Source organism: Rhinolophus sinicus, chromosome 5, assembly GCF_057876585.1.
Source record: "Rhinolophus sinicus isolate RSI-liver-muscle chromosome 5, RSI-T2T, whole genome shotgun sequence".
NCBI classification, from domain to species: Eukaryota; Metazoa; Chordata; class Mammalia; order Chiroptera; family Rhinolophidae; genus Rhinolophus; species Rhinolophus sinicus.
In genome coordinates this window covers 24,006,985-24,033,809 of record NC_142505.1, presented here as the reverse complement: position 1 = coordinate 24,033,809, position 26,825 = coordinate 24,006,985, and the positions used below count along the sequence as shown (strand labels likewise).

At 38.8% G+C, this 26,825-nt stretch overlaps 1 protein-coding gene across 25 annotated transcripts in view; it reads right to left on the bottom strand.

The window, feature by feature from the left end:
• Nucleotides 1-26,825, bottom strand: part of THRB (thyroid hormone receptor beta) — a 349,913-nt gene that overhangs the window by 166,930 nt on the left and 156,158 nt on the right. For 12 of the 25 annotated variants that reach the window (XM_074312779.2, XM_074312758.2, XM_074312778.2 and 9 more), the window contains one exon: nucleotides 22,872-22,921. The exons of 2 other annotated variants lie outside the window; for them this stretch is intronic. Coding sequence is in view for 1 of the 23 variants with exons in the window: in XM_074312753.2 (XP_074168854.1) it covers nucleotides 22,872-22,921 (50 nt within the window). In the remaining 22 variants the exon portion in view is untranslated. Of the gene's footprint in view, nucleotides 1-22,851; nucleotides 22,922-26,825 lie in introns of all 25 variants that reach the window. 11 more of the 25 variants (XM_019745237.3, XM_074312770.2, XM_074312774.2 and 8 more) reach the window with 1 other exon arrangement.

Genomic DNA, 26,825 nt, shown 5'->3' with positions numbered 1-26,825 from the left:
AAATGGTTTGTGACCTACTAGATTGATCTCATAACCCATTAACAGGGTACCGCCCAAAATTTGAAATATTGGGCTCTTTGTTTTCTGTCTGTTTCCCCTGCCTCCAAAAGAAATGTAAGGCTCCATTAGGTCAGAGAATATATATTTGTCTTATTCACTGGTATAATGTAGGCACTCAATATTTTTGAACAAATCAATACATGAAAAAAATGAATACATGAATGAATGACGTCTTATTAAATTTATCTTCCTTATTTTGGCAGACATGCTCTTAATTAAAAATAATTATTTAATGGATCATCATTTCCTTTTCTGATAGAATGATTTTCATAATCCAATCTAAGGTTTAGGGACTCCATAGGCAGTTCATGGAAGACATGGACATCACTGAATTGTTTAGCAACTCACAGAATTTGAAAATACACTTGAAGAACAGAACTTCTTTCTGGACTTTTATAATTTGTAGGATGCATTATAAAACCACTGTTTAAATAAACCAGAAAACTCCACTCCCTTATTTAGTGTTGCTTGGGGTGGCAAAGGGGTGAATGAACAAACAAATAAAAAAGGAAGCTAAGAAAGAAAACAAAGGAAAGGTTTCTCTTACACAGACATCTGTCTTTGCTTTCCAAATGCTATTGAGTGCTGGGTCTGGCTACCCTAAATGGAAACTCTCTATCACATTTCTATTCTACTTAGAGAAAAAGTTTTTCCATGTGCTTATTTAAAATCTGTCTTGGTCAGTCTGATACCCAATCATGCTATTACTGTTTAATCTTTATGAACTAAGAGGAAAAATTCTGTTCAGAGTAACAAACTTTTCACGTGATATAAAAATTGACCATAAGAATTTCCATCATAATTGAAATTTCCAGAAAATTACTTATTAATAATCTTTGCCTTTTAGAAATAAAATGATGTGCTTTCATTTCTGTCCTTAAAAGGGAAAGAGGAAAGGAAAAGAGAGAAGACCTTCTTGTATACAACATCTTTTTTATATAAATAACAATTTCTTGGGAAACGTGAGTGTCCATTCCTTTGTCCTAGAGCAGTGCGTCTCCAACTTTAATGTGCATCCCAATCACTGGGTGGGCTTCTTAAACACAGATTGCTGGGTCCTACCCGGAGTTTTTTTCTCATTAGGCGTGGGCCACAAAATTTGCATTTTTAATAAGTTTTCAGGTGATGCTGATGCTCCTGTTTCTCCATTTTGAGAACCACTGCTCTGAAGTAATGATTCTCAAATGGGAGCGGTTCTGTCCCCCAAGCAGACATTTGGCAATGTCTGGAGACATGTTTGATTGTCACAAATGGGTGTGTGTCGGGGGGTTTCTGCTGGCATCTAGTGTGTAGAGGCTAGGGATGCTGCTAATAGCCTACAATGCACAGGACTGGTGCCCACAACAAAGAATTACTCAGCTCAGAATATAAGTACTGCCGACCTTGAGAAAGCTTGCTCCAAAGGAACTCTCTCATGGAAGTGCATTGTTTAATAAGAGTTTAAATTACAGGTAAAACAAGAGCTACTCATTGCACAGGTCTTCAACTAAAGTGGGATGATGTCACAGAAATTAAATTAATTGGGTGGTGTTTCAAACACATATCTACTGTCATCTTTTTCTGTGTCAGTCTGATTCTCCCACATTCACATGTCCATTAAGCTTATAAAACACCACACAGTCCAGACATTTACTCATCCAAAATGTAAATGAGGACTTGTGTATGGCTTAAGAGAGCTGTGAAGCTGGCTGGGATAAAGAAACACTTTTATTCTTCAAGGGGCTGCCATCACCTTGTTCAAAGCAGATAAAAGCATACACCTTGAGTGTGGAAAATGTAAATACTACCACAAAATAATGGAGTTGGAAAGGAAGGACCTTGCTATTACCTACTAGACTCAATATTTCTCTTTAGTATTGTTTCCTAATGGCAGAAAAACTTGGTTGGCCCCTTGCCTGGGCGTAAGCAAAACTGAGTTCATGATTGTCTTAGGTACCTTCTGGTCTCCTCTCCATTTTTCAGACTCTCCAACCATTTATTTTCAGAATTTCCAGAGCCCATACCACAGAGAAAACCTGCCCTCAGATAAAAAAGAAGGGTATGTCACACTCAGGTGTGACTTTTCCCCATCTTCACCCAACTCTCCTTTATAGCTGCACACCTGTCTTAGCAAATGGCAGCCTGGAAGAGGTTGCTCATGGTGGAAACGTATGAATCACTGTTTTTGCTCTTTTTTTTCATTCACCTCTGTAATATCCAGTCCAACTCCAAGTCTTGTGGCTGATTCTTTCTAAGTCTCTTCTGGACTTTTCTCAATAATTTCTACCTCTATGTTAGTTTATACTAACATCCTTTCTATTCTGGATTATAGAACAGCCTTTCAATTGGCCTGGCCACCTCTGGCCTTGCCTCCTCTTCATACTTTATCTAGAGTGAGCGCTCTAAAACACATATCAGAAAACGTCATCCCACTGCTTAAAACCTTTCATGTGCTACTAATAGGTCCAAAGACCTTATGATGACTTATAAGGCTCTCTATACACAGGCCACTGCTGACTTGATATTGTGGTCCTCTTCTCTGTACTCCCCCGACCTCCCCATTTGGTTGCACCCATTCTGAACTTTTCTGGTTTCCATGAAAGTGTCATGCTCTGCCATATAACATCCCTTTGCATATGTTATTTCCCCGCCAAGAATACCTGACTACTTGTCCCTGCCTTCTGCCCACATCCCACTATTATTTCAGTTCCCCTGGAAAGTTTTCCTTGATCACCCAAGTCCAAGTTATGTGCCATACCCTTGGGTTCCTATGGCATCTTGTAAAACTCCTCTTTGTGATTATCTTGTAATTGTTAGCATCCCACAACAGTCTGAAAACACTGAGAAGGTGGGATTTCTGTGTGTTTTTTTTTTTTTTTTTTTTTTTAATCTCGTCATAGATGCTGTATCTAGCACAGTTCTTGACATCCAGTAAATATTGGCTGTACTTCTGGGTGGGAATTTAATAAAATATACTAACCTGGGAGAGAACTTAATGAAGCTGACGGAGGAGATAAATTTTGAGATACAAAAGGATTCTCCCCCAGGGGTCCTTGAAATTGAACCAGGCTGCTAACATTTTCTATTTAATATGCCCACATCTGTGTGGCAGAATCATTGTTAAGACCAAGCTCTCTTGCTCATTCTGAGAGCTGGTCTCCTGATATAGCCTTCAGTCCTTTTCATGTTCCTTCTTCTCTAGTGTACATCTAACCAGATGAAAGCATCATAGGAAGGCAGTGTGGCTGGGCCATGGCAAACTAAGGAGAGAAGAATGGGGGTGAGATCAGTTAGGCTGGGCTATGTCCTACAGGGCCAGGTAGGTCATGGTGAAGACCGAAGACCTTATTTTTATCTCAATGGGAAATATTTAAAGAGTTTAAATCACAGTAGTGACTTCATCACTCCAGCTGCTTTGTGGAAAATGTATTCAAGGACCAGCCAAAACTGGAAAGAGAGAGACCAGTTAATAGACTATTGAAACATTTCAGAGGGCTGATCGTGGCTCGACCCAGAATGATGGCCAAGGAAATGGTGGGAATGTGCAGACTCAAGATAGACTTTGGAGGTAGAAGACATTCAAGTTCCTGAGAGTTTGGTTGGACTGGGGGTGAGGGAAAGAGGAAGCAAGTATGATTGCTGGGGTTTTGATTGAACAGCACCCAGATGAACGGTGCTGCCATTTACTTGAGATGAGAAGATAGAAACTCCTACTAATTTTCAAGGCCCAGTTCTCACCTCCTCCAGGAAGGCTGTCATCAATTTCAACACAACCTTCTTGCTCTCAACAACTTAGGAAGTCATTGCCCCACCACTCATCCTTTTAGGACTATGTCTTGAACTCCCCTGGCTTATGTTCTTCGCAGGTGAGGGTCCCCCCTCCTGTCCCATCCACATCCAGCAATGCCTGCGACAGAGCTTTGGCTATAGCAAGTGCTTCACACACATCTGCTGCTTGGTGGATTAAATACGATTCATTGCAGCAAATGCTCTGGAGTTGCTCGCTGGAGCTGTCAGCTGCTAAGAATATCCTGCCACCCACAGGACTAAATATTCGTATCCTCCAATTCATACTCAAATTGGGCATTTTAAAAAGCCCATTACCAAAAGCCTTTGAAAACTATGTTCCTTTCTAGAATCTTAAAGACAGGCACTTAACTTCTATTATAGACTCTATGATTATTTAGTATTACCCCTTTTCACTTGACATATAGTTACTGTTCTTTCCCACTAGTAAGTATTACCTTAAAATGCAACCTCATTTCCTCTTCTATTAAATAGAAATTCAGGCTAAGTTTCTTCTCATTGAAAACACTTTGAACTATTTCAAGTACATTTCAATTTCTACAATGTTCGCTCATACTTTGGTTGGAATGCTTAAAAAAAAAAAACCCTTCAAGATATCATAATATTACCTTTCAATTCATTTTAAAAGGTTTTTTAAAACTATAAATCTGATGCATATCTGGAGTTAGGCATTTACTGTGACTTCCCACACAAAGCTTGAAGACTGTGTATAATATTCTTAACAGTAAAAAAGGAACACAATTATGAAGAATTTATGTAGAGGCAGGAACGAGGCTGTCCTTGTTTTTGCTTTCAACCTGTGATCTTTGAGAATTACTTAGAAAAGTTAATTTTGTTCATCATCTACTCTAGTACTGGGATAGGCATTTTAGACATGCTTTATCACTGAATTCTCCCAACCATCTTGTGACAGACTTTACCTCCACCGCAGCGGATCACAACAAATATTTAGCAGGAATTAAATAACAGTCTGAGCATACACAGCTAGAAGCCGTGTATCTTGGTGAGACTCTTGCTGAGTCTCAAGCCCACATGACCACTCATTCAGCCTCTAGTGATGGGAGAGTGAATCCCCTTATGAAAACATCCAGTTCTACTGTAGCACTTACCAAACTATTTGAGAACTCTTTCTTAAACCAAGCCAAATCCTGAAATTTCCATTGACTGTCAGTCTTACCATCTAAAACAGGAGTTCTTTACATGGACTTCATAAAGGTCCATGAAATCCCTGATATGTGCCAATTTTGTGTTTATATATGCATTTTTCTGGGGAATAAATCTGTTTCTTTTTTTTTTTGTCAGGTTGTCAAAGGGGTCTGTTATCCACCCTCCTCAAAGGATAAAACCTTTTTCCCTATGGAAGTCTCCTTACTCCATACTTCAATCCTCTTACTTGAAAACAGCTGTAATCACTTCGGCAGTCTTTTCTTCTCCAGACTGAACACTCTCGGTTCTCTCCATCTTTCTCGTGTAACATGGATCATCTCCACGGAACACATTCTGGTTGTTTCCTCAAGTCTGGCACTTGAAGGAACTCAATGTCCCTCAAGGTATGGCACTAGGAACTGATTACAATTTTCTATTCATATATCCATTCAGTATTTTACTTAAGGATAGAAAGATAATTTATTTTCCTTTTCCAATCTCCTTAAAAATTTTAAAGTTTAAAAAACACAGCATTCTACTCTATATCCCTTTATTATCCTCTTCCTCCACCCTGCCCCCACCCCCAACCCCCGAAAGCCTGAAATTCAGGAGTTATATTTTCTTTGCCTTGTTGTTTAACTCCAATTCAAGATATATGAGAAACACTGGAAAAGTATTAATAAGTTTGTGTAATCTCACCCTCAGCAATGATATATTGGAATTTTAAGAAAAGTTGGTGATTGGAAGCCCATGCCCTGAATATGGACAGGTCTTGACCCCCATGTTAATTGTGACAAAATCTCCCTGAACATTCATGCAGAGAGCATCACAGGGGTGGTTTGGCACTTACCCTGCTGTCCTACAGGCTTTCAGGATCTGCTGACATCTCCACACCCTCAGCAGGAGCTTCTCCTACTCTACTTCCAAGTCAGGTAGAATGAAGACTTTCTAAGCAAATAAACTGCTGGGAACCCAAAGCCACGGCCTGCGCTTGCGTGGCTGAGCTATCCCAATCATACGCTCTTGAAATGCATCTCACATGCCTGTGTTGACTGATGCTGGACTGACGTCATGACTGTATGGATTTGGCCACATAACACACTCCCCAGACAAACAGCTCACAACTCCAGTCTGCTCGCTGGAGCTGGGATTCCACAGCATGCCTCCCGGTCGGCTACCAGAAGCCAGTCTTGCAGCAGGAAGATGAGCAAAGCGTGTGGTAACCTAAACCCCTAGTGAAATGAGACTCCTCTAACACCAGGAGGCTGCCGGACAGCTAACACCTGACATGCTACCTTATCCACGTCTACAGGCTCTGTGACGATTAGAACTTTTACTCCTCTCCCAACTCCAATTCGCTCCCACCCAGTCTGATCGTTGTAACGGCAGAGAGAAACAAAATAGTTCACCCCACTAATTATGCTACTTATAACTAGCAACGAGGACAGGAATAATTTGCCTTGACATAGGGTTATGGTTCCCATACATTTGAAGTTTCCTTGGGTTTGAAGCCATGAAGCTTTAAGCTTGTGAAGCTGAATTTCAAATGTTGTTCTCTTTTTCTTTTTTTTTTCAAGAAAGGCATTATTCTGAAAATGCCTCATATAGCAGTACTTGTTTGCTGTCACGGTGCCTAGCAATGAATTTAATTTGCTTTATTGCACTCTTCAGATAGCATGTTTCTGCTGGTGTGTAAGGTCTGGAAGCTGTATGCATGCCAAGGCAATATCCCCTAAATGAAGTCTTACATAAGCCTGACAAATTATCTTGAAATAGAAATAATCTTAATGGGCTATTACAGAGCCATGAAAATAACTGCTGGTGAACCACCAAAACAAAAGCTGGCTGAGCAAAACCTTCAAAAAGCCTCAGTCATATGGGGATTTTGCTACTAACATTTTACCATGAGGTTTTTTTTTAAGGTACTGGCATATTTTTTCTTTCCTCCTCCCATCCTGTCCTCTGTCATTGCCTCCTTCCCTCCGCGTTTCCCTCCTTTCCTTACAGCAGTCACCATTCTCTCTCTCTCCTCTTTCTTCCCATTTCTTCCTCCTTCGCTCCCTTTCGCTCTTACCTATCTGGCCCTGCCCCCGCCTGTGCCCTCCCACATGCTATGCTTCACACTCTATATTTTATTGTCAATCCACCTGGTACTCCTAGATTCCAAACACCCGGTACTGCCAACTTTCATCCTCTCTTGGATTATAGCAATCAAGACGGTTTATCACCTCTCCTCTCTATTTAACAATTTGATGGCTTCCCCCTGGGTATAAGATAAAGACTTAATGTCAGCCTGCATACAAGACCCTCCAATTCAGCCATCCTGTCTCCCACATTCACATTCTCCTCAGCACACCTAAACACTTCCCACCCCCAAGCACACTTGACAGCTCCCAAACGAGCTCTGCCTCCTCACAACTCTGAAAGCTGTTCACTCCTTTTCTCAAAAGGCTGAGCCTGTCTTTAATAAGGCGAAGCCCTTCCCTTACTTCCTCAGGCAGTTAGTTACTTTCCTCCTCTGGTTAACACTGCATTACAAACATATTTTTCTGTCTCCACAAATAGGTGAAGAGTTCCTGGGGCAAAGGTGTTGCTGACTCATCCACCAGGCAGTTGCTCAATAAATGTGTGCTGGATGAACTTTGTTTCTCGGAGTTTCTGATGGATATTTCACAAGTGTGAAGAAGCAGCACAGGATACTGTTTACAAGAATGAATGTGTGGGTTCAAATCCCATCTGTGACTTGAGCAAGTTACTTATTCTCTGAGTGCCTCAGTTTCCCTATCTGTAAAATGGAAATAATACCATCCAACTCTAGGGTGGTTGTGAGAATTAAATGAGTTGCTGTGTGTAATGTAGTTAGAATACTGCCTGGAAAATGGAAAGCCATACATGTTACCTGAGTGTTTGTTAAATATACACCATGGCTGCCTCAGCTGTGCTTGAGGGAGAAGGTTTCAGACATTATCAGGACTGACTTGACTTAGACGAGTAGCGATCAGGTAAGGGTTAACATAGGTAAGCAGCAGCTGTTAGTAGATCCTTTATTAGGAAGGAAAATGTCTGCTGTGGACACTCACAGGAAGTTGGTTTTCAAAAGGCAGAAACTGCCAGGACCCTATTTACTAAAAAGGAACATACTTATATGTGTGAATCTCTCAGATGCTATATTGAGCAAAAAGTATCAAATACAATTGAGTACATATTAGGTAATTTCACATATAATAAGTTCAAGAACAGGCAAAAAACTATATCAATGCTGATGGAAGTCAGAATAGTGGTAACTCTTGGAGTAAGGGTCAAATTCTGACGGGGAGGCAGGGGGCCTGAGAGAATCTTCTAGAATGCTGGAAATGTTTTATTGCTCCTTCTGAGCAGTGGTTATATGGGTGTTCACCGATATAAAAAACTCATCAAGTCTTACACATTTAACATATGCATGTTATATCAGATAAAAAGTTATGAATATATTGCTCAGTCAATCGACAACTAGAAGTCTAGGTGTGGGGACGGCACAAAACACTCCATCAATCATAGGAAATTCAGACAACGGATCATATAGATCCTCTGTAGTTCAAGGAAAGAGATCATCACTGAACAAAACTCAGTAAACATCTCAGCTGCCCTGGCATGGTTGTAGAACAGAGCATTATGGGAAACTCAATTTGTTCAAACAAGTAGAGCAAGGATGTGCCCTTCCCAGGAGGTCATACCTGTAGCATGACTCCTGTTGGGGATGGGTGAACAAAGAGATCAGCTGAACTCCCTATTATGGGATTTTTGCAACACGGACTTTTTCTCAGTCGTAAACCTTGACTCAATTCATCTCCTTGGGGGTCACTCTGTTTGAAAGTCATTTCAAAAAAATAAAGTTATAAATTTATTTTTCATAATAAAGTTAAAACCCTCTGAAGAGTGTAAGCTTACTAAAGCCAGAAAAGGGGAAACGAAGTCTTTCTCTAAGTCTTTTTGCAAAGCTTTGCAGATATGATGTGAGATATGCCAAAGACGATCGGAAACCTCAAAACCTTGAAACCTATGGTGTCTGCCACACCTGCCCACCCAAAAGGAAAGAGATGCTCTAGGAAAATGCATTTTCTCCTCAATACCCAACAGGGCTTTAGTCCCAAACCTGAGTTTAAACTGACAACACCACATGGGGACCTGGAGAACTCCCATTATTCTTTCAGTGTTTCTCAACTGGGTGTTACAGCATTTGGGACAGGACAAATCTTGGGAGCAGGACTGTCCCTTGTAGTGAATCAGGTCCTAAAGGCTAGTAGCATCCCAGCCCTCCCATCACTGTGATATCAACAAAATGCCTGGACACAGTTCCTGATTGAGAACCACCATTGATATTTTGACTGAAGACCTAATTATCATCTTGTTGGTCTAATCCACCCTGCATCACTGTTCTGACTGGTGTATCTAATGTTAAATAAAACAGTAACAATAATAATAATAATAACAAAAAGAGAGTCAACGTTCGAGAAAACAAGGATTTCACTGAAAAATCTAAATGTTTAATTCTGTAAGAAGTGACTCACTTAAGTTACCTGCCCAGCGTTTGTTGGCATTTGAATTTGCAACCTGGTCTTGAGGTCTATGCTGCAGGAAAGTCAAGTGGCCAGTTACCGGTTTCCTTTCCCCTCTGTACATTGGGTCTCACCAAATGGACTGCAACAGGAAGACGCTAGCAAAGATAAGAGAAAAAGCCCGTCTCTTTAAGGCCTGGAGCAGAGCTTGTCTAAGCCACCAGCCTGGGTCTCCTTCTCTCACCCCAACCTTCTTGGTCCCACTTCTGCCAAGAGGTCAGAGTTTGAGGTCTGTCTTCTGGCAAATGGGGCCAGGGGGAGAATCATCAGTAGAAGAAAAGAAACAACTTTATAGTCCATCAATCATGACAAGTGAATGAATGACTACCCAGTTTCATGCCCCAACCCCATTCCATATTATAGGCTGAATAGCTCAACCGGTTATGTTACCATGATGATCTAATAGCATGTTCCCAGAGATTCCATTTATTCCCACGCCCTATCAGAGCAAAGAACAGGGCTTCTTCATCTGATTCCTACAGACCTAGGTAGAGTGCACCAAAGAGTGATATGAAAGATGAGTTTAGGAGGTAGGTCCATCTATGAACAATTAAACAGTTTTAATAGCTAAATATATTTTTTACAGATATCTTTCAGTTTTGGCAAATGACACTTATTTGTCATTTATAGAAATGATATAAAGTTTCCTTTTCAAATAATTTATGTATCCCCTAAAGGTCAACATTAAGAAAAATTGTGAGACTTGTGATAGAATTACGGCAGTTTGGGATTATTATACACCAGGAGGTTCAAGATGGCGTTTAGGAGTTCACGAATCCCCTGAAATTTTATGTAGCATTGTGTGCTAACGTGAATCTTTTTGGGAAGAAGGTCTATAGTTTTCATCAGATTCTTCTAAGCCAATAGCCACATGTGGCTATTCAGCACTTGACATGTAGCTAGTTTGAAGTGAGATATACTCTAAGTATACAATACACACAGGATTTTGAAGACTTAGCATGAAAAAGAATGTAAAATATCTCAATAATTTTTATATTGGTATTTGTTGGAATAATATTTTGGATGTTAAGTTAAACAAAATGCAATCATAAAATAAATTTCATCTGTTGGTTTTTCTTTTTAATATGGTTACTAGAAAATTTTAAATTATATATGTGACTTGCATTTTGACTCACTTTATATTTTTAGTGTAAAGGCAGGAAAAATAAAAGTTTCAAAAGTCTATGACAGATTACAACTGAATATACTTTAAAACATATTTATAAAATAAGAAACTAGAGGTGAATTTGGAGAAAAAAAAATGGACTTTTGTAAAGTAATCGATTTGGAGAGAAACAATGATAAAAATATATATTTCACTTTGTTCTCTTAATTACTTAGCCAGGAAAAAAAACAGTGTTAGAAACTTAAACCTTTTTACCTTTTCAAATTAAAACAATAGTTTCCATAGATGCAAACAGAGATTTAAAAAAGTTCCTGGGAAAGTAGATAAATGGGTTAAGTTTTATTTTATCTTATTTTATTTATTTTGTCTTAATCTAATCTATATGCATCAAATAACAAAGAGTTTATTGCATTTACCTTGGGCCTGATCCAGCTCTCACTTTCTTATGACCCCTTGTAGGGGTAATTAAAGTATATAAAGTCTTTTCCAGAGCAACTCTTGAAATTCCTTCCTTTACCTGGAGCTCCAGGAAGGCCTCAGATCTTGGGAGCATCAGAATCTCTCTTCCGCTTTACATTTTGAACCTGAAAGCTATTATAATTGCTTCAGGGTACAGTTACCCAGGTGCAAAGGAATAGTATTGTGATTATTTTTCTCTTCCATTGTCATTATCAAGGTTTTGACTCACCTAGAACATTCTACTGAAAGATATTTCTTGTTATAGGAGCTTGTATCTTCTGTGCTGAACAATACGTGGGTATAGACGTGGGTATAGACTCACGTTCATTTGTCCTGCATCTAATCTGTTACAGAAAAGATCAAAGGCCTCATCTCCATCACCTTTTCCTAATATCCCAGAGGTGCTGTATTTAATGAGGCAGTCCCAGATTGGTACCGATATGGAACTCTAGCGTGAACTTAGCCATTAAGTGCATTTTTCTCACGAGTGTTTCATTCATGCCCACCGTCTCCCATTCACTGCATTTCCTACTCCACCAAAAAGTTTTAGAAGTAGTCCTATCGGTGTCCAAGATTTTGTGGCCCACAACAAAGTTATCATCATGTTTCCCTCAACAAGTTGACTTGTTCTAACAAACTCAGGCCCCAGGCAACCACAGTTCCTAATCATATATTTTTGGATCGTCTTCTATCTTTGCTTCTTGGGAACAGCATTTCTGCCCTTTAAAATGGCAACTGCTCCCCAAGCCAAGACAGTTGTTGTTAATGGTTCTGTTTTGTTTTCAAATGTCCTTAGGCTGGCAACGACAACAAGCATACACTATAGCTAGCCACTTGGAGAGCAAGGGTACTGAGCATGGGTTCAGCCTTCTTCCATTTTATCATAAAATCACCTGGGGGGACCTTGTTAAAGTGCAGAGTCTGACTCACTAGATCGAGAGAGGACCCTGAGATTCCACATTTATAATAAAATCCCAGGTGGTGCCAATACTACTGGCTATAATCCACACATTGAGTAGGAAAGAAGATCATATCTAGGATATCTTCTATCTCCAGGATTCCATAATTCTGTGACCAGAAACCAATAGCTGACACAAGCAAGGGCAGACACACCTTTAGGACCTTTGCTAGAATACTCCAGAAGTCAGTACCAGTTGTAGAAATTTATCTAAATAGGAAGATTTAGAAATTAAGTCTGAGAGTCTATCACCAAATGAGTTTAGAATTTTACAGTGGATTAAAGTTACTATCTACTGGTTCTTTCAAGTGTATATTTAGCTACTTTTTCCTAAAATATCTCTACAAATGAGCCCCCTTCACCCCCCAGATGGGTCTCTGATAAAGCTGGGTTCAAAACACATCTAAGTTTACTCAGTGACTTGTTACTTAAAGCAGAATCCTTATGCAAAGAAGGATTTTGCTAAATAAATATTTGCTATTCAATTTATCTGTTCTGTAAATACAAATGCTCCCATGTAAGATTTACTTAAAGTGGAACATATCTCTCTCATTCCATATATGACAAGTATAAAAATAATTTACATTTATAGCAAAGACAAAAATTCACAGATTCTTTCATCATATCAATTGTTTTTCAATTTCAACTATGTCTGCTGCTATATATTTGGTGCTGATATTAAATTCCTTGGTATAGGTAATTTCCAAAAAAAAACACAAAAAAAGTAGACTAAGTAGAAATAAAAATGAAGCTTATATATGATCTTTTTTATGTATGATTTTTCTGTCTCTCTTTATAGGCAGATGATTTTTCACCAGATGAATTGAGTGCTACGCACATACCAGGTGTCAAATACTTTGCTAATTGCTGGCAGTTGGGCGAGGGGGATGAGGGGTGAGAAGATGAATAATTGCAGCCTTTGGCTCAGCCAGGCTCAGTTGAGTGGGGAGAAATAGGCACCTAAGTATTTACAACATAATAAGCCTATAATAAAGATATCTATAAAATACAATGCTGAACAGAGGCATTACTCGCACGCTAATAGTGGCCTCTGAGTCGGAAAGAACTGCACTCTTGTGCCATGTGTATCTTTGTTAGATTTTTCTTATTGATTAATTTCAACTTCAAAGATATGTTAGTGTATCACATGTTTAAAGTAGAAATAAAATAAAAAAACTGTTCAGACATTTATTAAACCTTAACACAGCAACTATCCAGAAATGAAACCATTCATTGCCTACAACGACAATAAAAACACGGAAAAAAAAAATCTACTCAATGTTGAGAAAGGTTTCAGGACTATTAAAATTCCCTCTCCCTTTCTCCTCTTCTATAAAAGTCAAATTCTGCTTATTTTTCTAGAACTGATTCAAATTCTAATCCCTTCAGTAAAAGTTTCATAGGTCACTGCAACCACCTTCATCTCTTCCTCTTCTTAATATCTTGAATATATACTCTGCCCCATTAATTTTACCAAAAACATAAATAATAATGAATAATTAAAATTATTGTTTACCTTTTCCTGTATATGTATCTTGACTCCCGTTAATTTTAAGTTTCTTTGGGGAAGTATAGTTGGCTGTATTTTTGGACCTCCCATTGGTATAGCATGGTGTTTTACACAGAGAAAAGCTTAAAAAAATACTTATTTGACAACATATTTGCATAAAGGGAGCTGGTAACTAGGTATTCCATCTATTATTAACAAGAAGGAGAATCCCAAACCAGAAATTATTATGCCTTGGTATGATCTCCTCACACTTTAAGAAAAAGCTGTCTCATAAATGTGGTCTTCTCAAATGGTTGCCAAAAAGGGTATTCATGAAATAAGTCAACACAATACAGAAATCAACAATTGCAAAAATTTGTATTTAAAATAACCTAGGTAATTTTCCATTTCGTGAAGGAGATATTTTTTGATGAACTATTCTGTTCACCCAAGTAAATGCTAAAGGAGTCCCCTCATTCTCCTACATCTGATGGATGTATTTAGGAATTAAGAAATTTGAATTTTGACTCTACGTCAACAAACGGCTTGCTATAAATCTGTTGGCAAATCCTAATGTCGAGTATTTAAAACTTTTAGCAGTGGATAATGGGACATTCTAGTTTCCATTGAATTATTCTAGGTTCTAATCAGTCCCCATTGAATGAATTTAATATAGGATTTTAAAAGGTAGACTTATAAACTAATGACAGAGGAATGAAACTGAAAAATGAGATAAAGTTGACAATTTTGGGTGAAATAGCTGGTTAGAACCTCATTTCACAGTGGTTTAAAAAGTAACTCTTTTAAGAAAACTGAAAAAAAAAAAAGCCTCAAGAAGATACAGCTGAATATTTAATTGATCTCTACATGGGGAATATATATATATAAGCATGACAATAATGGAAAAAATGGAAAAGGAAAGACTGATACATTTATGTGTATTCACTTTTGAAACTCTAGGACAATCGACAAAAATGTAAAAGCAATCAATACTCATTTAACAGATACTTATTAAGCATCATCTCAGTGCCAGGCATTATTCTAGGTTTTTGGTTTATATATGAAACAGACAAAGGTCCTTACATACTTGCTATCAAGCAGCTTACATTCTAGTAGACAGGGACAAACAATTAACAAAATAAATAAGTTATATTGTATGTGACAAGGTGAAGTGTGCTATGGAAAAAAGAAAAGTAAAGCCAAGAGGGAGGGTCAGAAGTGCCAAGGGCTGTGCTTGCTGGGAAGTTAGACATCAATGAGAAGATAAGATTTGAAAAAGACTTGCAGGAGGTCAGGGAATGAGCCCAGTAGGTGTTTTCACAGTGTTTCAGGCAGAGGGAACAGCCACTTACTGCTACATCAAAGATCAATGAGAAACTGGAAAAACATATTTGTAACATGAGATGGGCAAAGAGAGAATACTAATCTTAATAGAGAAAAGGAGTTCTTGAAAACCAGTTAAAAAAAATCAATATCCTATAGAAAATAGTCCAATGACATGAACGAATAATCTTTGGATAAAGGTCAACATAAAGTGAAATATGTCCAACCTTACAAATAATCAGGAAAGTATACATTAAAGCAAAGTCACTACTGGAATAATCAATTCGTGAAGAGTAAATAATATGGGTGATTAAATAATATTAATGGAAGCATAAATTGACATATCCATTTGTAAAATTATTTGGCTATACTGATCTTTATCTAGAAATATCTCCCATGGAAATAATCAGATATAAACACAAAATTTACGTATATTTACTGCAGAATTGTTTATAATGATATATGAACGATTAATGCTTAGATATCACCCAAACTGAAGTTTTCAGCCCAGGATATAATTGTAAGAATTTGATGCCTCCATATAAATGTTCCATAAACTCCTCCAACTCCAAATGAACAAATCAAACTCACCTTATGCAGATCCTATCCCAGTCCCCAAATCTCTTCCCCTTACTGTCTTTCTTAGTTCAGTGAATGAAACCAATGTACATCCACTGCCTAAGACATAAACCTGAGCATCGTCTTTGATGAGTTCTCTCCTGCTTCCTGAATTCTATAAATTCCTGTGTTCCATCAATTCTACTTTTGTAATACATCTTGAATCCATCCCATCCTCTCCATTCCCACTGGAAGTGCCTTAGTGCCTTAGTTCAGCTCTCATCATTTTATACCTAGACTGATTAATAGCTGCTTACTTGGCCCACGGTGGCCAATCTCTCCTCCATCCCATCTGTCACATTCTTGCCATAGGACTCTTTCTAAAATACAAAACTGGATCAAATCACTATTTTGTTTACATTTTTAAAATGGCTTCCTACTGCTGTCAGGTCAAAATCCAAACACCTTAGGCAGATTTCCCTGATCTGACTCCTGATTATAAACTCTTCTTTCCTGCCGGCCTGAATTCTTTACTCCATCCATAAAAATCTACTTACAAATTACATATCATGCTTCTAAGTGTTCGCATATGCTACCTTCTCTGTCTGCCCCTCTCTACCCTAACTGTTCCCTAGATTACCACTCTTCACCTTTCCAGACTCAACCGAAGTCGGTGAAATCGTTGCTTTTAGTTTTGATTAGTTTAAGTTAGTGTATTGTAAAGTTAAGTATGCATCAGAATCATCTGGGGGGCTTGTTAAACAGTTTCCTGGGTTCCACCTCGAGTTTCTGATTTAGTAGGCGTGGGGTGGGGCCTGAGAATCTGCATCTTAACAAGTTCCCAAGTAATGCAGATGCTGCTGGTCCAGGGACCACACTTTGAGAACCACTTGTCTAGAGAATTCTTCATCAAGGAAACTAGGGTTTGGTTGAGTGCTCACTTTTTCATTTATTAAACAAGTGTTTGTTAATGTAAATATGTGCCAATTCCAGCACTTGAACTAGGATAAATATTCTACATTGAGGTATAAAAATGGTCTCTCTGGTGGGAAGGAGGCAGGACTGCCTGTATAAGTGCAGGTTGGACGGTGTTTAAATGGTGCCCACTGGTGTACTGCAGACCAGGTAGACGTGATAGTCCTGGAAGTCAGAGAAACCAACCAATATTTATACAACAGTGATACCTGCCATGATACGCAAATGCCCGATGTTCTTTGAGAGATGAGCAGGGCCTCCAAATCCAAATATGAATTTGGGGCAGGGAATTAGGCAAGTCTTTCTAGAGGATGTGATACCTCCATTGAGTCTGGAAAGGTGAAGAGGTTATCTGGGGAACAGTAAAGACATCTGGGGGGCAGGGAGAGGAAGTAGCATATGCAAAGACACAGAAGGATGATATGTAATTTGTAAGTAGATTATTACGGATGAAGTAAAGAATTTCAATGACTCAAATCACTTTGCCTATATGAAGGGCATTTGCTAACTTAAAAATTAAATTATGAAAATTTACACCCATTCAAAGGACATACAAAACAAAATCACAGCACCCACGTATCTACCATTCAGATTTGATCTATTTGCTTCATTTCTCTTTATAAGAAATAAAGCAACAACACTAATGACCTATCTCCCTACCTCTATGCTTTCCCTCTTCTCTCGCCAAGCTAGCCACTATTTAACAGTTGGTGTATGTTTTTCTCATGCATGTTTTTACACTTTTACTATGTAAGTATATAGGCATTTACTTTTTAATGAGAGACTTTGTCTAGGATGTTATAGCAGAAATTATAGTGCTTGCCTCAGCAAGCTTTCTGAGAAGACACCTGGAGCAGCAAGCAGCCAATGCAAATCAAACCTGCCCTTTCCAACATTTGGAGAGAAAAACTAGGACCTGCATTAGATTTCAAAATGCAACCAGAGGGGGTTAAAAATCATAAACTCAAGTTATGCTTATTTAACATGATCTGATTTTCAAAGCTAAAGTGAAAAAATTGATTTTGCCTTGTAGCCAAGGGTGTGAAACACATAGTACCAAGAGAATTGTACTGACAAACTTGGCCATTTTTGCCCAGCCCTGTGGATTACACATACAAGGGGTGAGTACATAGGTGGGTGTATGGTATACCATGGATGCAAGGAGTTCTAAAACAGCTGGGCCAGGCACCTCTGGCTCCATCCCACTAGCACCACAGATGAGCTGTGATTTTGTCATCTGCAAAATAGCAAGACATTATCTACTGCCCTGTAACTGAACAAAAGGGATGTGATGACTTGAGGACTGAATTCTTTCTCATTTAGGAGTTCATAATGAAAAGTCTATGAAAATATGATTACCAAACTCATAATTCTACTTCTAAAATTAAAGAAAGAAGGAATGGGGGGGGGGGGGAGAGATGGAGAAAGAGGGAGGGAGGGAGGATGGGAGAGAGGAAGGGAGAGATGAAGAGAGAGAAAGAGAGGGGGGGGGAAGGAAAGTAAAAAAGAAAGAAAAAGAGAGAAAGAGAGAGACAGAGAAAGAAAGAAAGAAACAGAGAAAGAAAGAAAGGGACAAAGAAAGGAAGGAAAAAAGAGGGCAGGGAAGGAAGAAAGAACAGAAGAAAGAAAAACTGGTTCTTCCCCCATCCTGACTTTCCAACTTCCTCTAGCTTGGCTTCTTATGATAATGTCTTAGTTATTTTTACAACTCTTTTTCCTTTCATTCCCTTTAAAAGTCTATAATTTAGCTTAGCTCCTTCTGTTTTCCTCTTTTCAAGGGATGCTAAAGTTTGAAAATCATTGCTGTTGAGAGTATGGAGCCCTAGAAAAGTTTTATGTTGTTTGTGGTGTGTATATGCATGCATGTATTTATCTATGTATTATGTATTGCCAATAGACTGCATCATGAAATTCCCAGTCAATTTTCTGTGTGAAAAAAAAAAAGTAACTTTTTAATTTATCTAGATCTTCTTTACTAGAAGTGTAGCTAAATGTCTTTCCGGAATACACAAATATACATATGCATATATATGAGTTGTCTAGTTTTGAACTGCACAGCTAACGAACGCATACGTTTTCCTTCGTCAATTCAGTCTTCACAAAGCTCTATCACACTCATCTCTTCTCTCCTGTCCCTGACGCCACCTCACTAATACAAATCTCCCCATCACAAACTGGAGTCCTCAGGTCTACCTCAGTTGCCTATAACAGCAGGTGCTCTAAAGCACCCCCTGATCGTTCACCTCCAGGACTGAAGAGTCTCTAATAACTGCCTGATTGTGACCAGATATGCCAGGTGCCTCCACAAAATTTCTGTATAACCACATCTCCCTTTGTCTGGATGCAAGGGTACCCAGCTACATTTTCCAGCTTCTTTTGCAACTAGGAGTTGGTGGAAGATTATAGGTAGAATTTGTTGGGTGGGAATTCTGGTAAGATCTTCTAAAGAGGAAAAACATAGCTGGTAATGGGTGCTTTTTACCCTCCTTTACCCAGCCCTTTCCAGCTTCCCTATGCCTAGAATTTATATGTGAGGGCTCGAGCTCCAGCAGTCATCTTGAACCAAGAGATAACCTTGAGGATAAAGTCACATGTTAAGAATAGAAATGCAGAAACATAGAAGGTATTTGAGTCCCTGATGATCACAGAACCACCCCATCCACTGCCCTGGAGAGAAAAATGAACCTTTGTAAGCTTGTTACTATTACTTATGGTTTTCTGAAATGGGCCCCAAATACTAGTTTATTCTCTCCACAAATTTAGCTATTTCTCCAATCCAGCAAATGTAATATATCGATTAGTTTGGATCCATTGTTTCTCTTCTTAAGGCAGAGACTTATAGATAGAGAGATCTGCCTCTGTGACAGGGATACTGTCATTTAGGCATTGCTCCTGACTATTTTACTGTTTCCTTACCTGGAAACCGAGACGAAGAAGAATTTCCACATTTAAATGTTCGTTATTTTTCTTTCGTCTTACCTATTTATTTTGTTATTTATTTCATTATTTAGTAGTTGTTATGAGTGCAGTAGCACCAATGGGGGAATAGTTGCAGCAAGGAAAAGGAGATAAAACTCAAATCAGGGTATTTCCCAACTTATTAACAGCCCTTATAGCAGTTTAGTGGTTGAAAAGATTCAGGTTGCTGATTTAAAAAAAAAATCAAGGGGAAAAAAAATAGATTGGGCTTCAATTATTGACATTTTACTCTCACTGTCATTCTCGTGAATAACGGAATTATGACTACACATGCTGCATTTTCATAAGATCACTTATGACCTATAAGTAAAAAAACAAATACATATATACATGCATGTATACATATGTATATACATACATTTCAAGAGCGTTGGCTCCAGGAAAATCACTTGCCCCAAGTCACCAAAATGGAGAAGACATACAATTTCTGTTTTGGTGCTTTCTGTTTGGACAGGTTGCCTCATAATGACTCGAAGAAACAGTTCCTTTCAGATGCACACAGAATTGCAAAAAAGCGGATTTTGCAGAAAAGTAAATTCTGCTCAAACTCTTACATTGTGTACTTTCATTTCTGCTCTTAGGAACATTAAACTGCATTGGCTGGATAAAAATCTCTAGCTAAATTGAATTTAATTTGATTAAGAAATTTGTATGTACATGCAGGCAAAGCATGCTATGTGTGAATTAAAAAATGTCCTGGTTATTGAAAATGTTCTTTCTTTGCGGAAGTTTTGTCATAGCTTCATTAGTGAACTAAATTTTTGTCAATGTGGATCCATGTGGTAAATTAAATAGGCCTTGGCCGTTTGTTTGGAAATCACTCAATTAGTAGACAATTTGTCCTTTCTGAAGCAAACTAACAGCTTCAGAAACGAGAACACTTGAGCAGCTTTAAATCCTTCCTGCTCTAGCTCTCCGGGACCCTCTCTTGACTTTTTCTTACACGGTCATTATTTCCTTTAAAAAACATTTTCTTTGCTCTTCTCAGCCCCAGTTTCCTCACCAGGCTCTAAAAAGCAGAATTGGCTGCTGGGTCCTACTGCCCAGTCTATGTCCTTAGCTGAGCTGCATTTCAACCAAAATAATTACCTTCCATGTTACTGCCTGATTTCTAAAATGCACAAATAGAAAAATTTAAATAGGGTTGGTTCCAAGTCTTTCAGGGGGGTAGAAAGTGCTTTTCAGAGGGTCAAAATGCCTTATTGCAAGGATATGGGTACACAGCCAATCATTTGCTTGACACAAGTACTTGACACAGCCAAAAGCAAAAAGTCTGGATCCGTCAGTAGCTTATTTTACAGAGGTCACTTAAGCCCGTTTTCCCACCTCAGTCACCAGAAGGTCCACTCTGCTAAGATATATAATAAGGAATCTTGCATTTTATAGGTCATGGAAAAGCATTCAGATGAGGTAGCAGAGGATTACAAAATTATAAAGAATTTCCCGAGCATTATCAACAGTACATGTCCAAGTAATGCGTGAGATTTTCACTCCCAGAACTCCTAGGTATTATCTTTTAGCCACATTACAGGCGAGAAGACCCCAAAATGTATTCAGTGGTTCTAGTGTCTAGAATTCTCTGATAATTTTTTTTTTTTCTGGTTTTGGTGATTATTGAACAAAGAACACCATGTCAGGTGATTATTGAACAAAGAGCACCATGGTCTCCTATTTTCTGAAACTCTGCAGACGGACCTTAGACCCCACTTAATAGTCCACAAAGCTTTAAGGAAGTTCATCAGTTTTTTCAGTATTTAAGGAAGTTCATCAGTAGTTTCATTCGTTAAATGCCTAGATTTTTCTTTTGCTTTACTTCCCTCATTGTTTTTATTTTTTAATGGAGGTATAATTTATATCTAGTAAAAAGCACAGATGAATCTTAACAAATGCCATGTAGCCCACACTTCTATAAAGATACACATTTTCATCACTCCAGAAAATTCCCTTGTGCCCCCTTTTCCAGTCAATCCAGTAATCACTATTTTGATTACTATCACCACAGATTAGTTGTGCCTTTTCTAGAACTATATACAAATGTATTATTGAAGTGAGAACTCTAGTGTCTAATGCCTGGTGTTTCAAGCATCTCTAAAAATCACCTCTTAGTTTCTTTATCTGTAAATCGAGGGAACTGCCCTGCAAGAATAACGTGCAAGTATTTTGAGGAGTGGTAGGTTTCCTGGGAGAGGTGAGCGACCTGAGATGTCACCTTGTTTGGGGGTGTGTGAGGAGGAGGCTGAAGAGTGGGGTTTACGGCACCCTTCTCATCTTCAAACAGAACAGCTGTACTTTTCCATGTCTTACAAATTGGGGTTCACTGAAAGATTTCATTTTGGAAAAGGGTGCTTTGTAAAAAACAACAACAAAAGTTAGAGAACCACAGGTCCAGACAATCTTTACTGATACTTTTCCCTTGAACACTCTATAAATTACAAATAGGGTTTTCTAATATGAGAGCTGTGACTGGTCCCCTGGAGAGAAGGCTGGGCGACAGAGGCAGCCAGACTGGGGGCCCCCAGGGAGGGCCTGGGCACTGAGCGCTGTAATATTAGTACTGGTTACAATCAGATAGCGCCACCCCTAACTGAGGCACCTAGACAATAGGCCAGAGGCCCTGGGCAAAGCGAGGCACAAAGACAGCATTCAAAAGACCCGACTCCCCCAGCCAGGGAGCATTTCTATAGACTCCACCAGACTCTGGCCCAGCCGGAATGTCACCTTACAGCCAGAAAGCCATTTTTTTCACGGGTAGCTTTTAAACTGCTAAAAATAATAAACATAGAAAGGAAAGTGCTGACACAACCTGAACTGCACAGACAAACTGAAACTGTTGTTATAATAATGTAAACAAACTGAGTTCCGAATTATAACCTCGTGTTCCAAACCGGCTGCTTGATATTGCCAAACCTCTGGTGACGACAGGGAGAATGCAAGAGGCTTGTCAGTAAAAAAAGGGAGTCTTCAACACACAGGTGCTTATATGTCCTGCCCGACTTGCTCTAACCCATGGGTGATCTAATTCTTAGGCCTTTTGCTTTTTTTTTTAACACTCCAGGAAAAGAGAATGGAGAGGACTGTTGGATCTTCAGCGAGCACAGTTTCCCCACAAAACAAATGAAAAATGGGCTGGCTCCTTTCTCTCCCTGTCCTATTTTTACTCTTCTTCTCCCAAGTGAATTTGCAGCATTCCTTTTCTCCATCATGCTTTTTTTTATTTATTTATTTTAAGCCCACTTACTGTTTTATATTTCTCTGAATACCTAGCATTCAACACTACGTAAAAGAACAATAGCAGCAACGCCACAAATGAGAAGATAATTCCCATAACGTCAAAAAGTGACAATTAATCATAGAGACCACAAGTCTGCCAACAGCCAAGTCAAGCCTGACATCTGACCTTCTGATCCATTAAATCACCTGTGGAACTTGGCAGCCGCTGGAAGGCCAATGGGAGGGAAACCGCAGATCTGGAAAAAAAAAAAAAAAGAAAGAAACACAAGAAGATAAATAGATGTGTTTTGTTTTGTTTTTTTAAGTTCCCCAACATTTGCTTAATCTGTTCTTCTTTCTATGTGTAAATAGGGTCTGGTTTCAGAGCTGTCTCTGATTTTGAATAAATGCAAATAGTCTTAGATAAAATCTCACTCCAAAGGGGAGATGGTTTCAGAGAAAGGGACTTTAGCAAAGGGATCATAGTAACACATTATAGGCATGGGACAACACTCGTGCATCCCAGAGACCTCCTTTTCTGTTGACAGAACTCAGGAGTTTTGGATTCTCAGCCTGGGAAAGCGACAAAAAGGCAAATGCGAATCCTAAACAATTTAGAAAATTTATGCTAAAGAGGGTCCAGTTGGGTCTCAGAGGACATTTTCTGGGCTAGGTTTTAACAAATAAAAGCTTTGGCCGTGCCCTCCGGTGAAGTGACAGGATATGCATCGGAGCATGAAGCTATGGTGCTGTCTGGACGGCATTACGTGTGATCATAGAGGGGACACTTCGCACAGGTATAAACAGATGAAAAAGACAGCCCACCAGACCGTGGCATCTGCTTGTCCAGCAATCTCTAAGTGTCTGCACAAGTGAGAAGCTGCTTTTCAACTACACAGTGGCCCCCAAATTTTTGTTGTTGTGTGGAACTTAGAAATCATAGAAAAACAGAGGTCAGTATAACAAATGTCTGGGTTTCTGCTACCCAGGATGGACCATTGATAACATTTTTTGACATCTCCTCTGTTTTTTTTTTTTTTTTTTAAAAAAAAGAAAGAAAATGGAGCATAGGTATAATCGCCTTGACAACCCCACACCAAGGCCTGACCATGCAGCTGTATATTTCCAGTCCAGTTTTTTACATTTACATATGTGTATCCAGGATAATGAACAGTGTTGTGTGTTTTTATGATATGAACCTGTGTATGTGTCTCTATCCCTCCGCATTTTTGACTCAGCATTGGGTATGTGAGAGCCAACCGTGTGGATCTCTAACAGCTCATTCCCCTTAACTGCCACATTGAATAAATACATGCTCAGTCATCGTCTTTTCACCCAACATCCAACGTTTATGGCACCGTAAAAGCACTTGTTATATCATTAAAGTGATTGTTGGTTATGTGTGGGTGTGCATATGTATGTGTGTAGGTGTGAATTTTCTCTGCCAGTTGACTCTGGCCTTCTCAAGATGTTGCCTTGTCTTGTTTTAACAGCACGATGACTCCATGAAGAATCAACACTCAATGTGTTGAAAGGCAACACATATTTGTTAAAAATTGATCTGCTTATTATTAATCTTCCTCCCTTTTGAAACAACATTAAGAAAGACTTTGGGGCTGTGTTTATCCATTTTCATCAAAGTCTCGCTCTATTACACTTGTCATAAATCTTCAAATCCAAGCCATCAATTATCACCTCCCTGTTTGCTAGACAGTCAAAAACTCTGATAGCATGAGGTCAAAGACCAAAACATTTAAGACACCAATTCTGAAAGCATTTTTAAAGACTGAATTGACAAGGCAAGGAAGAAGCTTGTGTTTGTAATTATTGTCGTGGCTTTCTGGCGAATATGAGTAAATATATACCACTACCCCTGACACTAATATTTTAAAACAAACAGTGCCTTTTGTATGAAAATGATATTGAACCTCGATTTATTTTTCTTGGGGTATAACTGACTTAGACTTTGAAGAATATATGTGAGCCTGACTCAGCATAAACAACCTAAAAATTGTCCCATGATGATGAATAGTCACAAGGATTTCTATAGATAGCTGGGGTATGCTGTATCCTTTACCTAATTTCACTTAATTTAATCCTCACAATGATCACACGAGGTAGATATTATTAATAACATCATTTTTTCAGGTTAGGAAAGGAGAGGCAGACAAAGGTTTAAAATCTTGCCCACAGTTAAACAGTGAAGAAGCGGGTAGCCAGGAATCTCACCCAGGCAGAAAGATGTGATGGGCCTCGCTCTGAATTACTGAGAACAGGCTTAGGTTCTAATGACAAAACTGCAGAGAAGGAAACTGAAAAAACATTGTCATTGAGGTGGCTTTCAAATTTGCTATAATACAAACAGACAGCATCTTTTTTCATTATGTGCCTCAAACCAAGAACAAGCCAAATTAAGGTACTCCAAGAAGACAAAGTCAAAGTGATTTCTCAGTGATGAAGGAAATTTAAAGTAGCAAGGTCAAGCCCCAGACCCTTGCAATTTAAACAAACTCATTTTTAACTCTTCTCTTAAGAAAATGAGGAGCTATGAATGGCTCAGAGGAGGCTGCCCAGTTTGCTTACACAAGATTTTTGAAAGCAAAAATGTGAATCACTCTTTGGAACAACTTTAGCCCAGAATATATGCTCTTTACACAGTTTTAATTGGGGCACAACTATATTAATAGTGTGGTTACATTGTACTTTCAAAAGAATCTGTTTTGTAACTGATTCATATTTATATTTGGAATACATTTATTTCTGGGCATGAAACAGTTCATTTTGCTATACCATCTGACCTGAGGTGAGGTTGGTACAATTTCCCAGGACAACTCCCAATTAATGCAAATTGAAGATTAAAGAATAAATAAACTCCCTTTAACTCGGTTTACTAATATGTTATTTATAAATGGCTTTTTATTTGGTCTATTTTTTTCTCAGTAACTATGTACAAAGGAACTATATGGAACAAATCAGCAAATACATAATATGTATTTTATTGTAAAGTTTTCATTTTAAAAGGGTTAATATGGCAAAAAGTTAATGTCATCTATCTGTCTGTCTTTTGGTATATCCATCTACCTACCTACCTACCTACCTCTGTTGTCTCAGGTCTCCTCAAATCTTTTGGAGACCGAGATAGATGGACTGTGAAGAATTAATAGCCTACATTCTTCACCCCTCCCTATGTCTAATCTTTTGGCATGTAATTTTGCAGTTCCTCTCACTATTTGAGTCTATTTTCCTGCCCCTTTGATTCTGATTTTGGCCATGTGACTTGCTTTGGCCAATGGGATGTTAGCAGGTACGCTGCATGTAGAAGTTTGAGAAAGTCCTTTTTATGTTTGTGTGTTTCCTCGTGTTCCTCTGTGATTGCCTGGGCTAGCCTGTCATGGTTGAGAAACATGGAGTGAAATTGACTCATGTCAGCTGCCTTGCCAAGGCCATCCTAGATCAGCCTCCACCAGGCAAGCCCCATACATATAAGAATCCCCAGATGAGGAGAGCCACCTAGCTGACTTAAAGCTGACCACAGATGCAGGAGTGGGCCCAGCTAGAACTCGAAGAACCACCCAACCAAACCTCAGACTTATGAACTTATAAAGGCTAAGTGTTTCAAACCATTGGGTTTTGAGGTAATTTATTACTACCCCGATAAACCCATGTAATGCTATTGTGACTTAGATAACTAATATAGGACCTATACCTGATTCACTCAAATAAGAGTGATAGAAGATAGTATAAAATTAGGCAATAAAACTCAGCAAATATCCATCAAATGCTAGCTGTTTCAGTCAAGGTTCAACCAGGAATGTAAAACTAGTCTAAGTATTTAAACAGAAGGACTATAATGCAGGAAATTGATAACCCAGGAAAAGATATAAAGGCAAACAGGAGAAAATGAGGCATCAGGAACTCAGCCATTGTAGGAAATCCCTGAGCTATAGAGACAAAGAATGGAAGAATTAATACTGGAGCCCTGGGGCCCGGGTCACCCAGCAGAAGCTGAAAACTCAAAGGGCCCCTCTAGTAGGAGCTGAAGCCTAGAGGAGATGCAGCTGCCATCAGAGATACTGTCTGAGGCACAGAGTGGGGAAGACACAGCCGGCTTCTCCCATCTGTCAGTCTTCCATTCTCCCTCCAGGGCTTTCCAATGGCTGA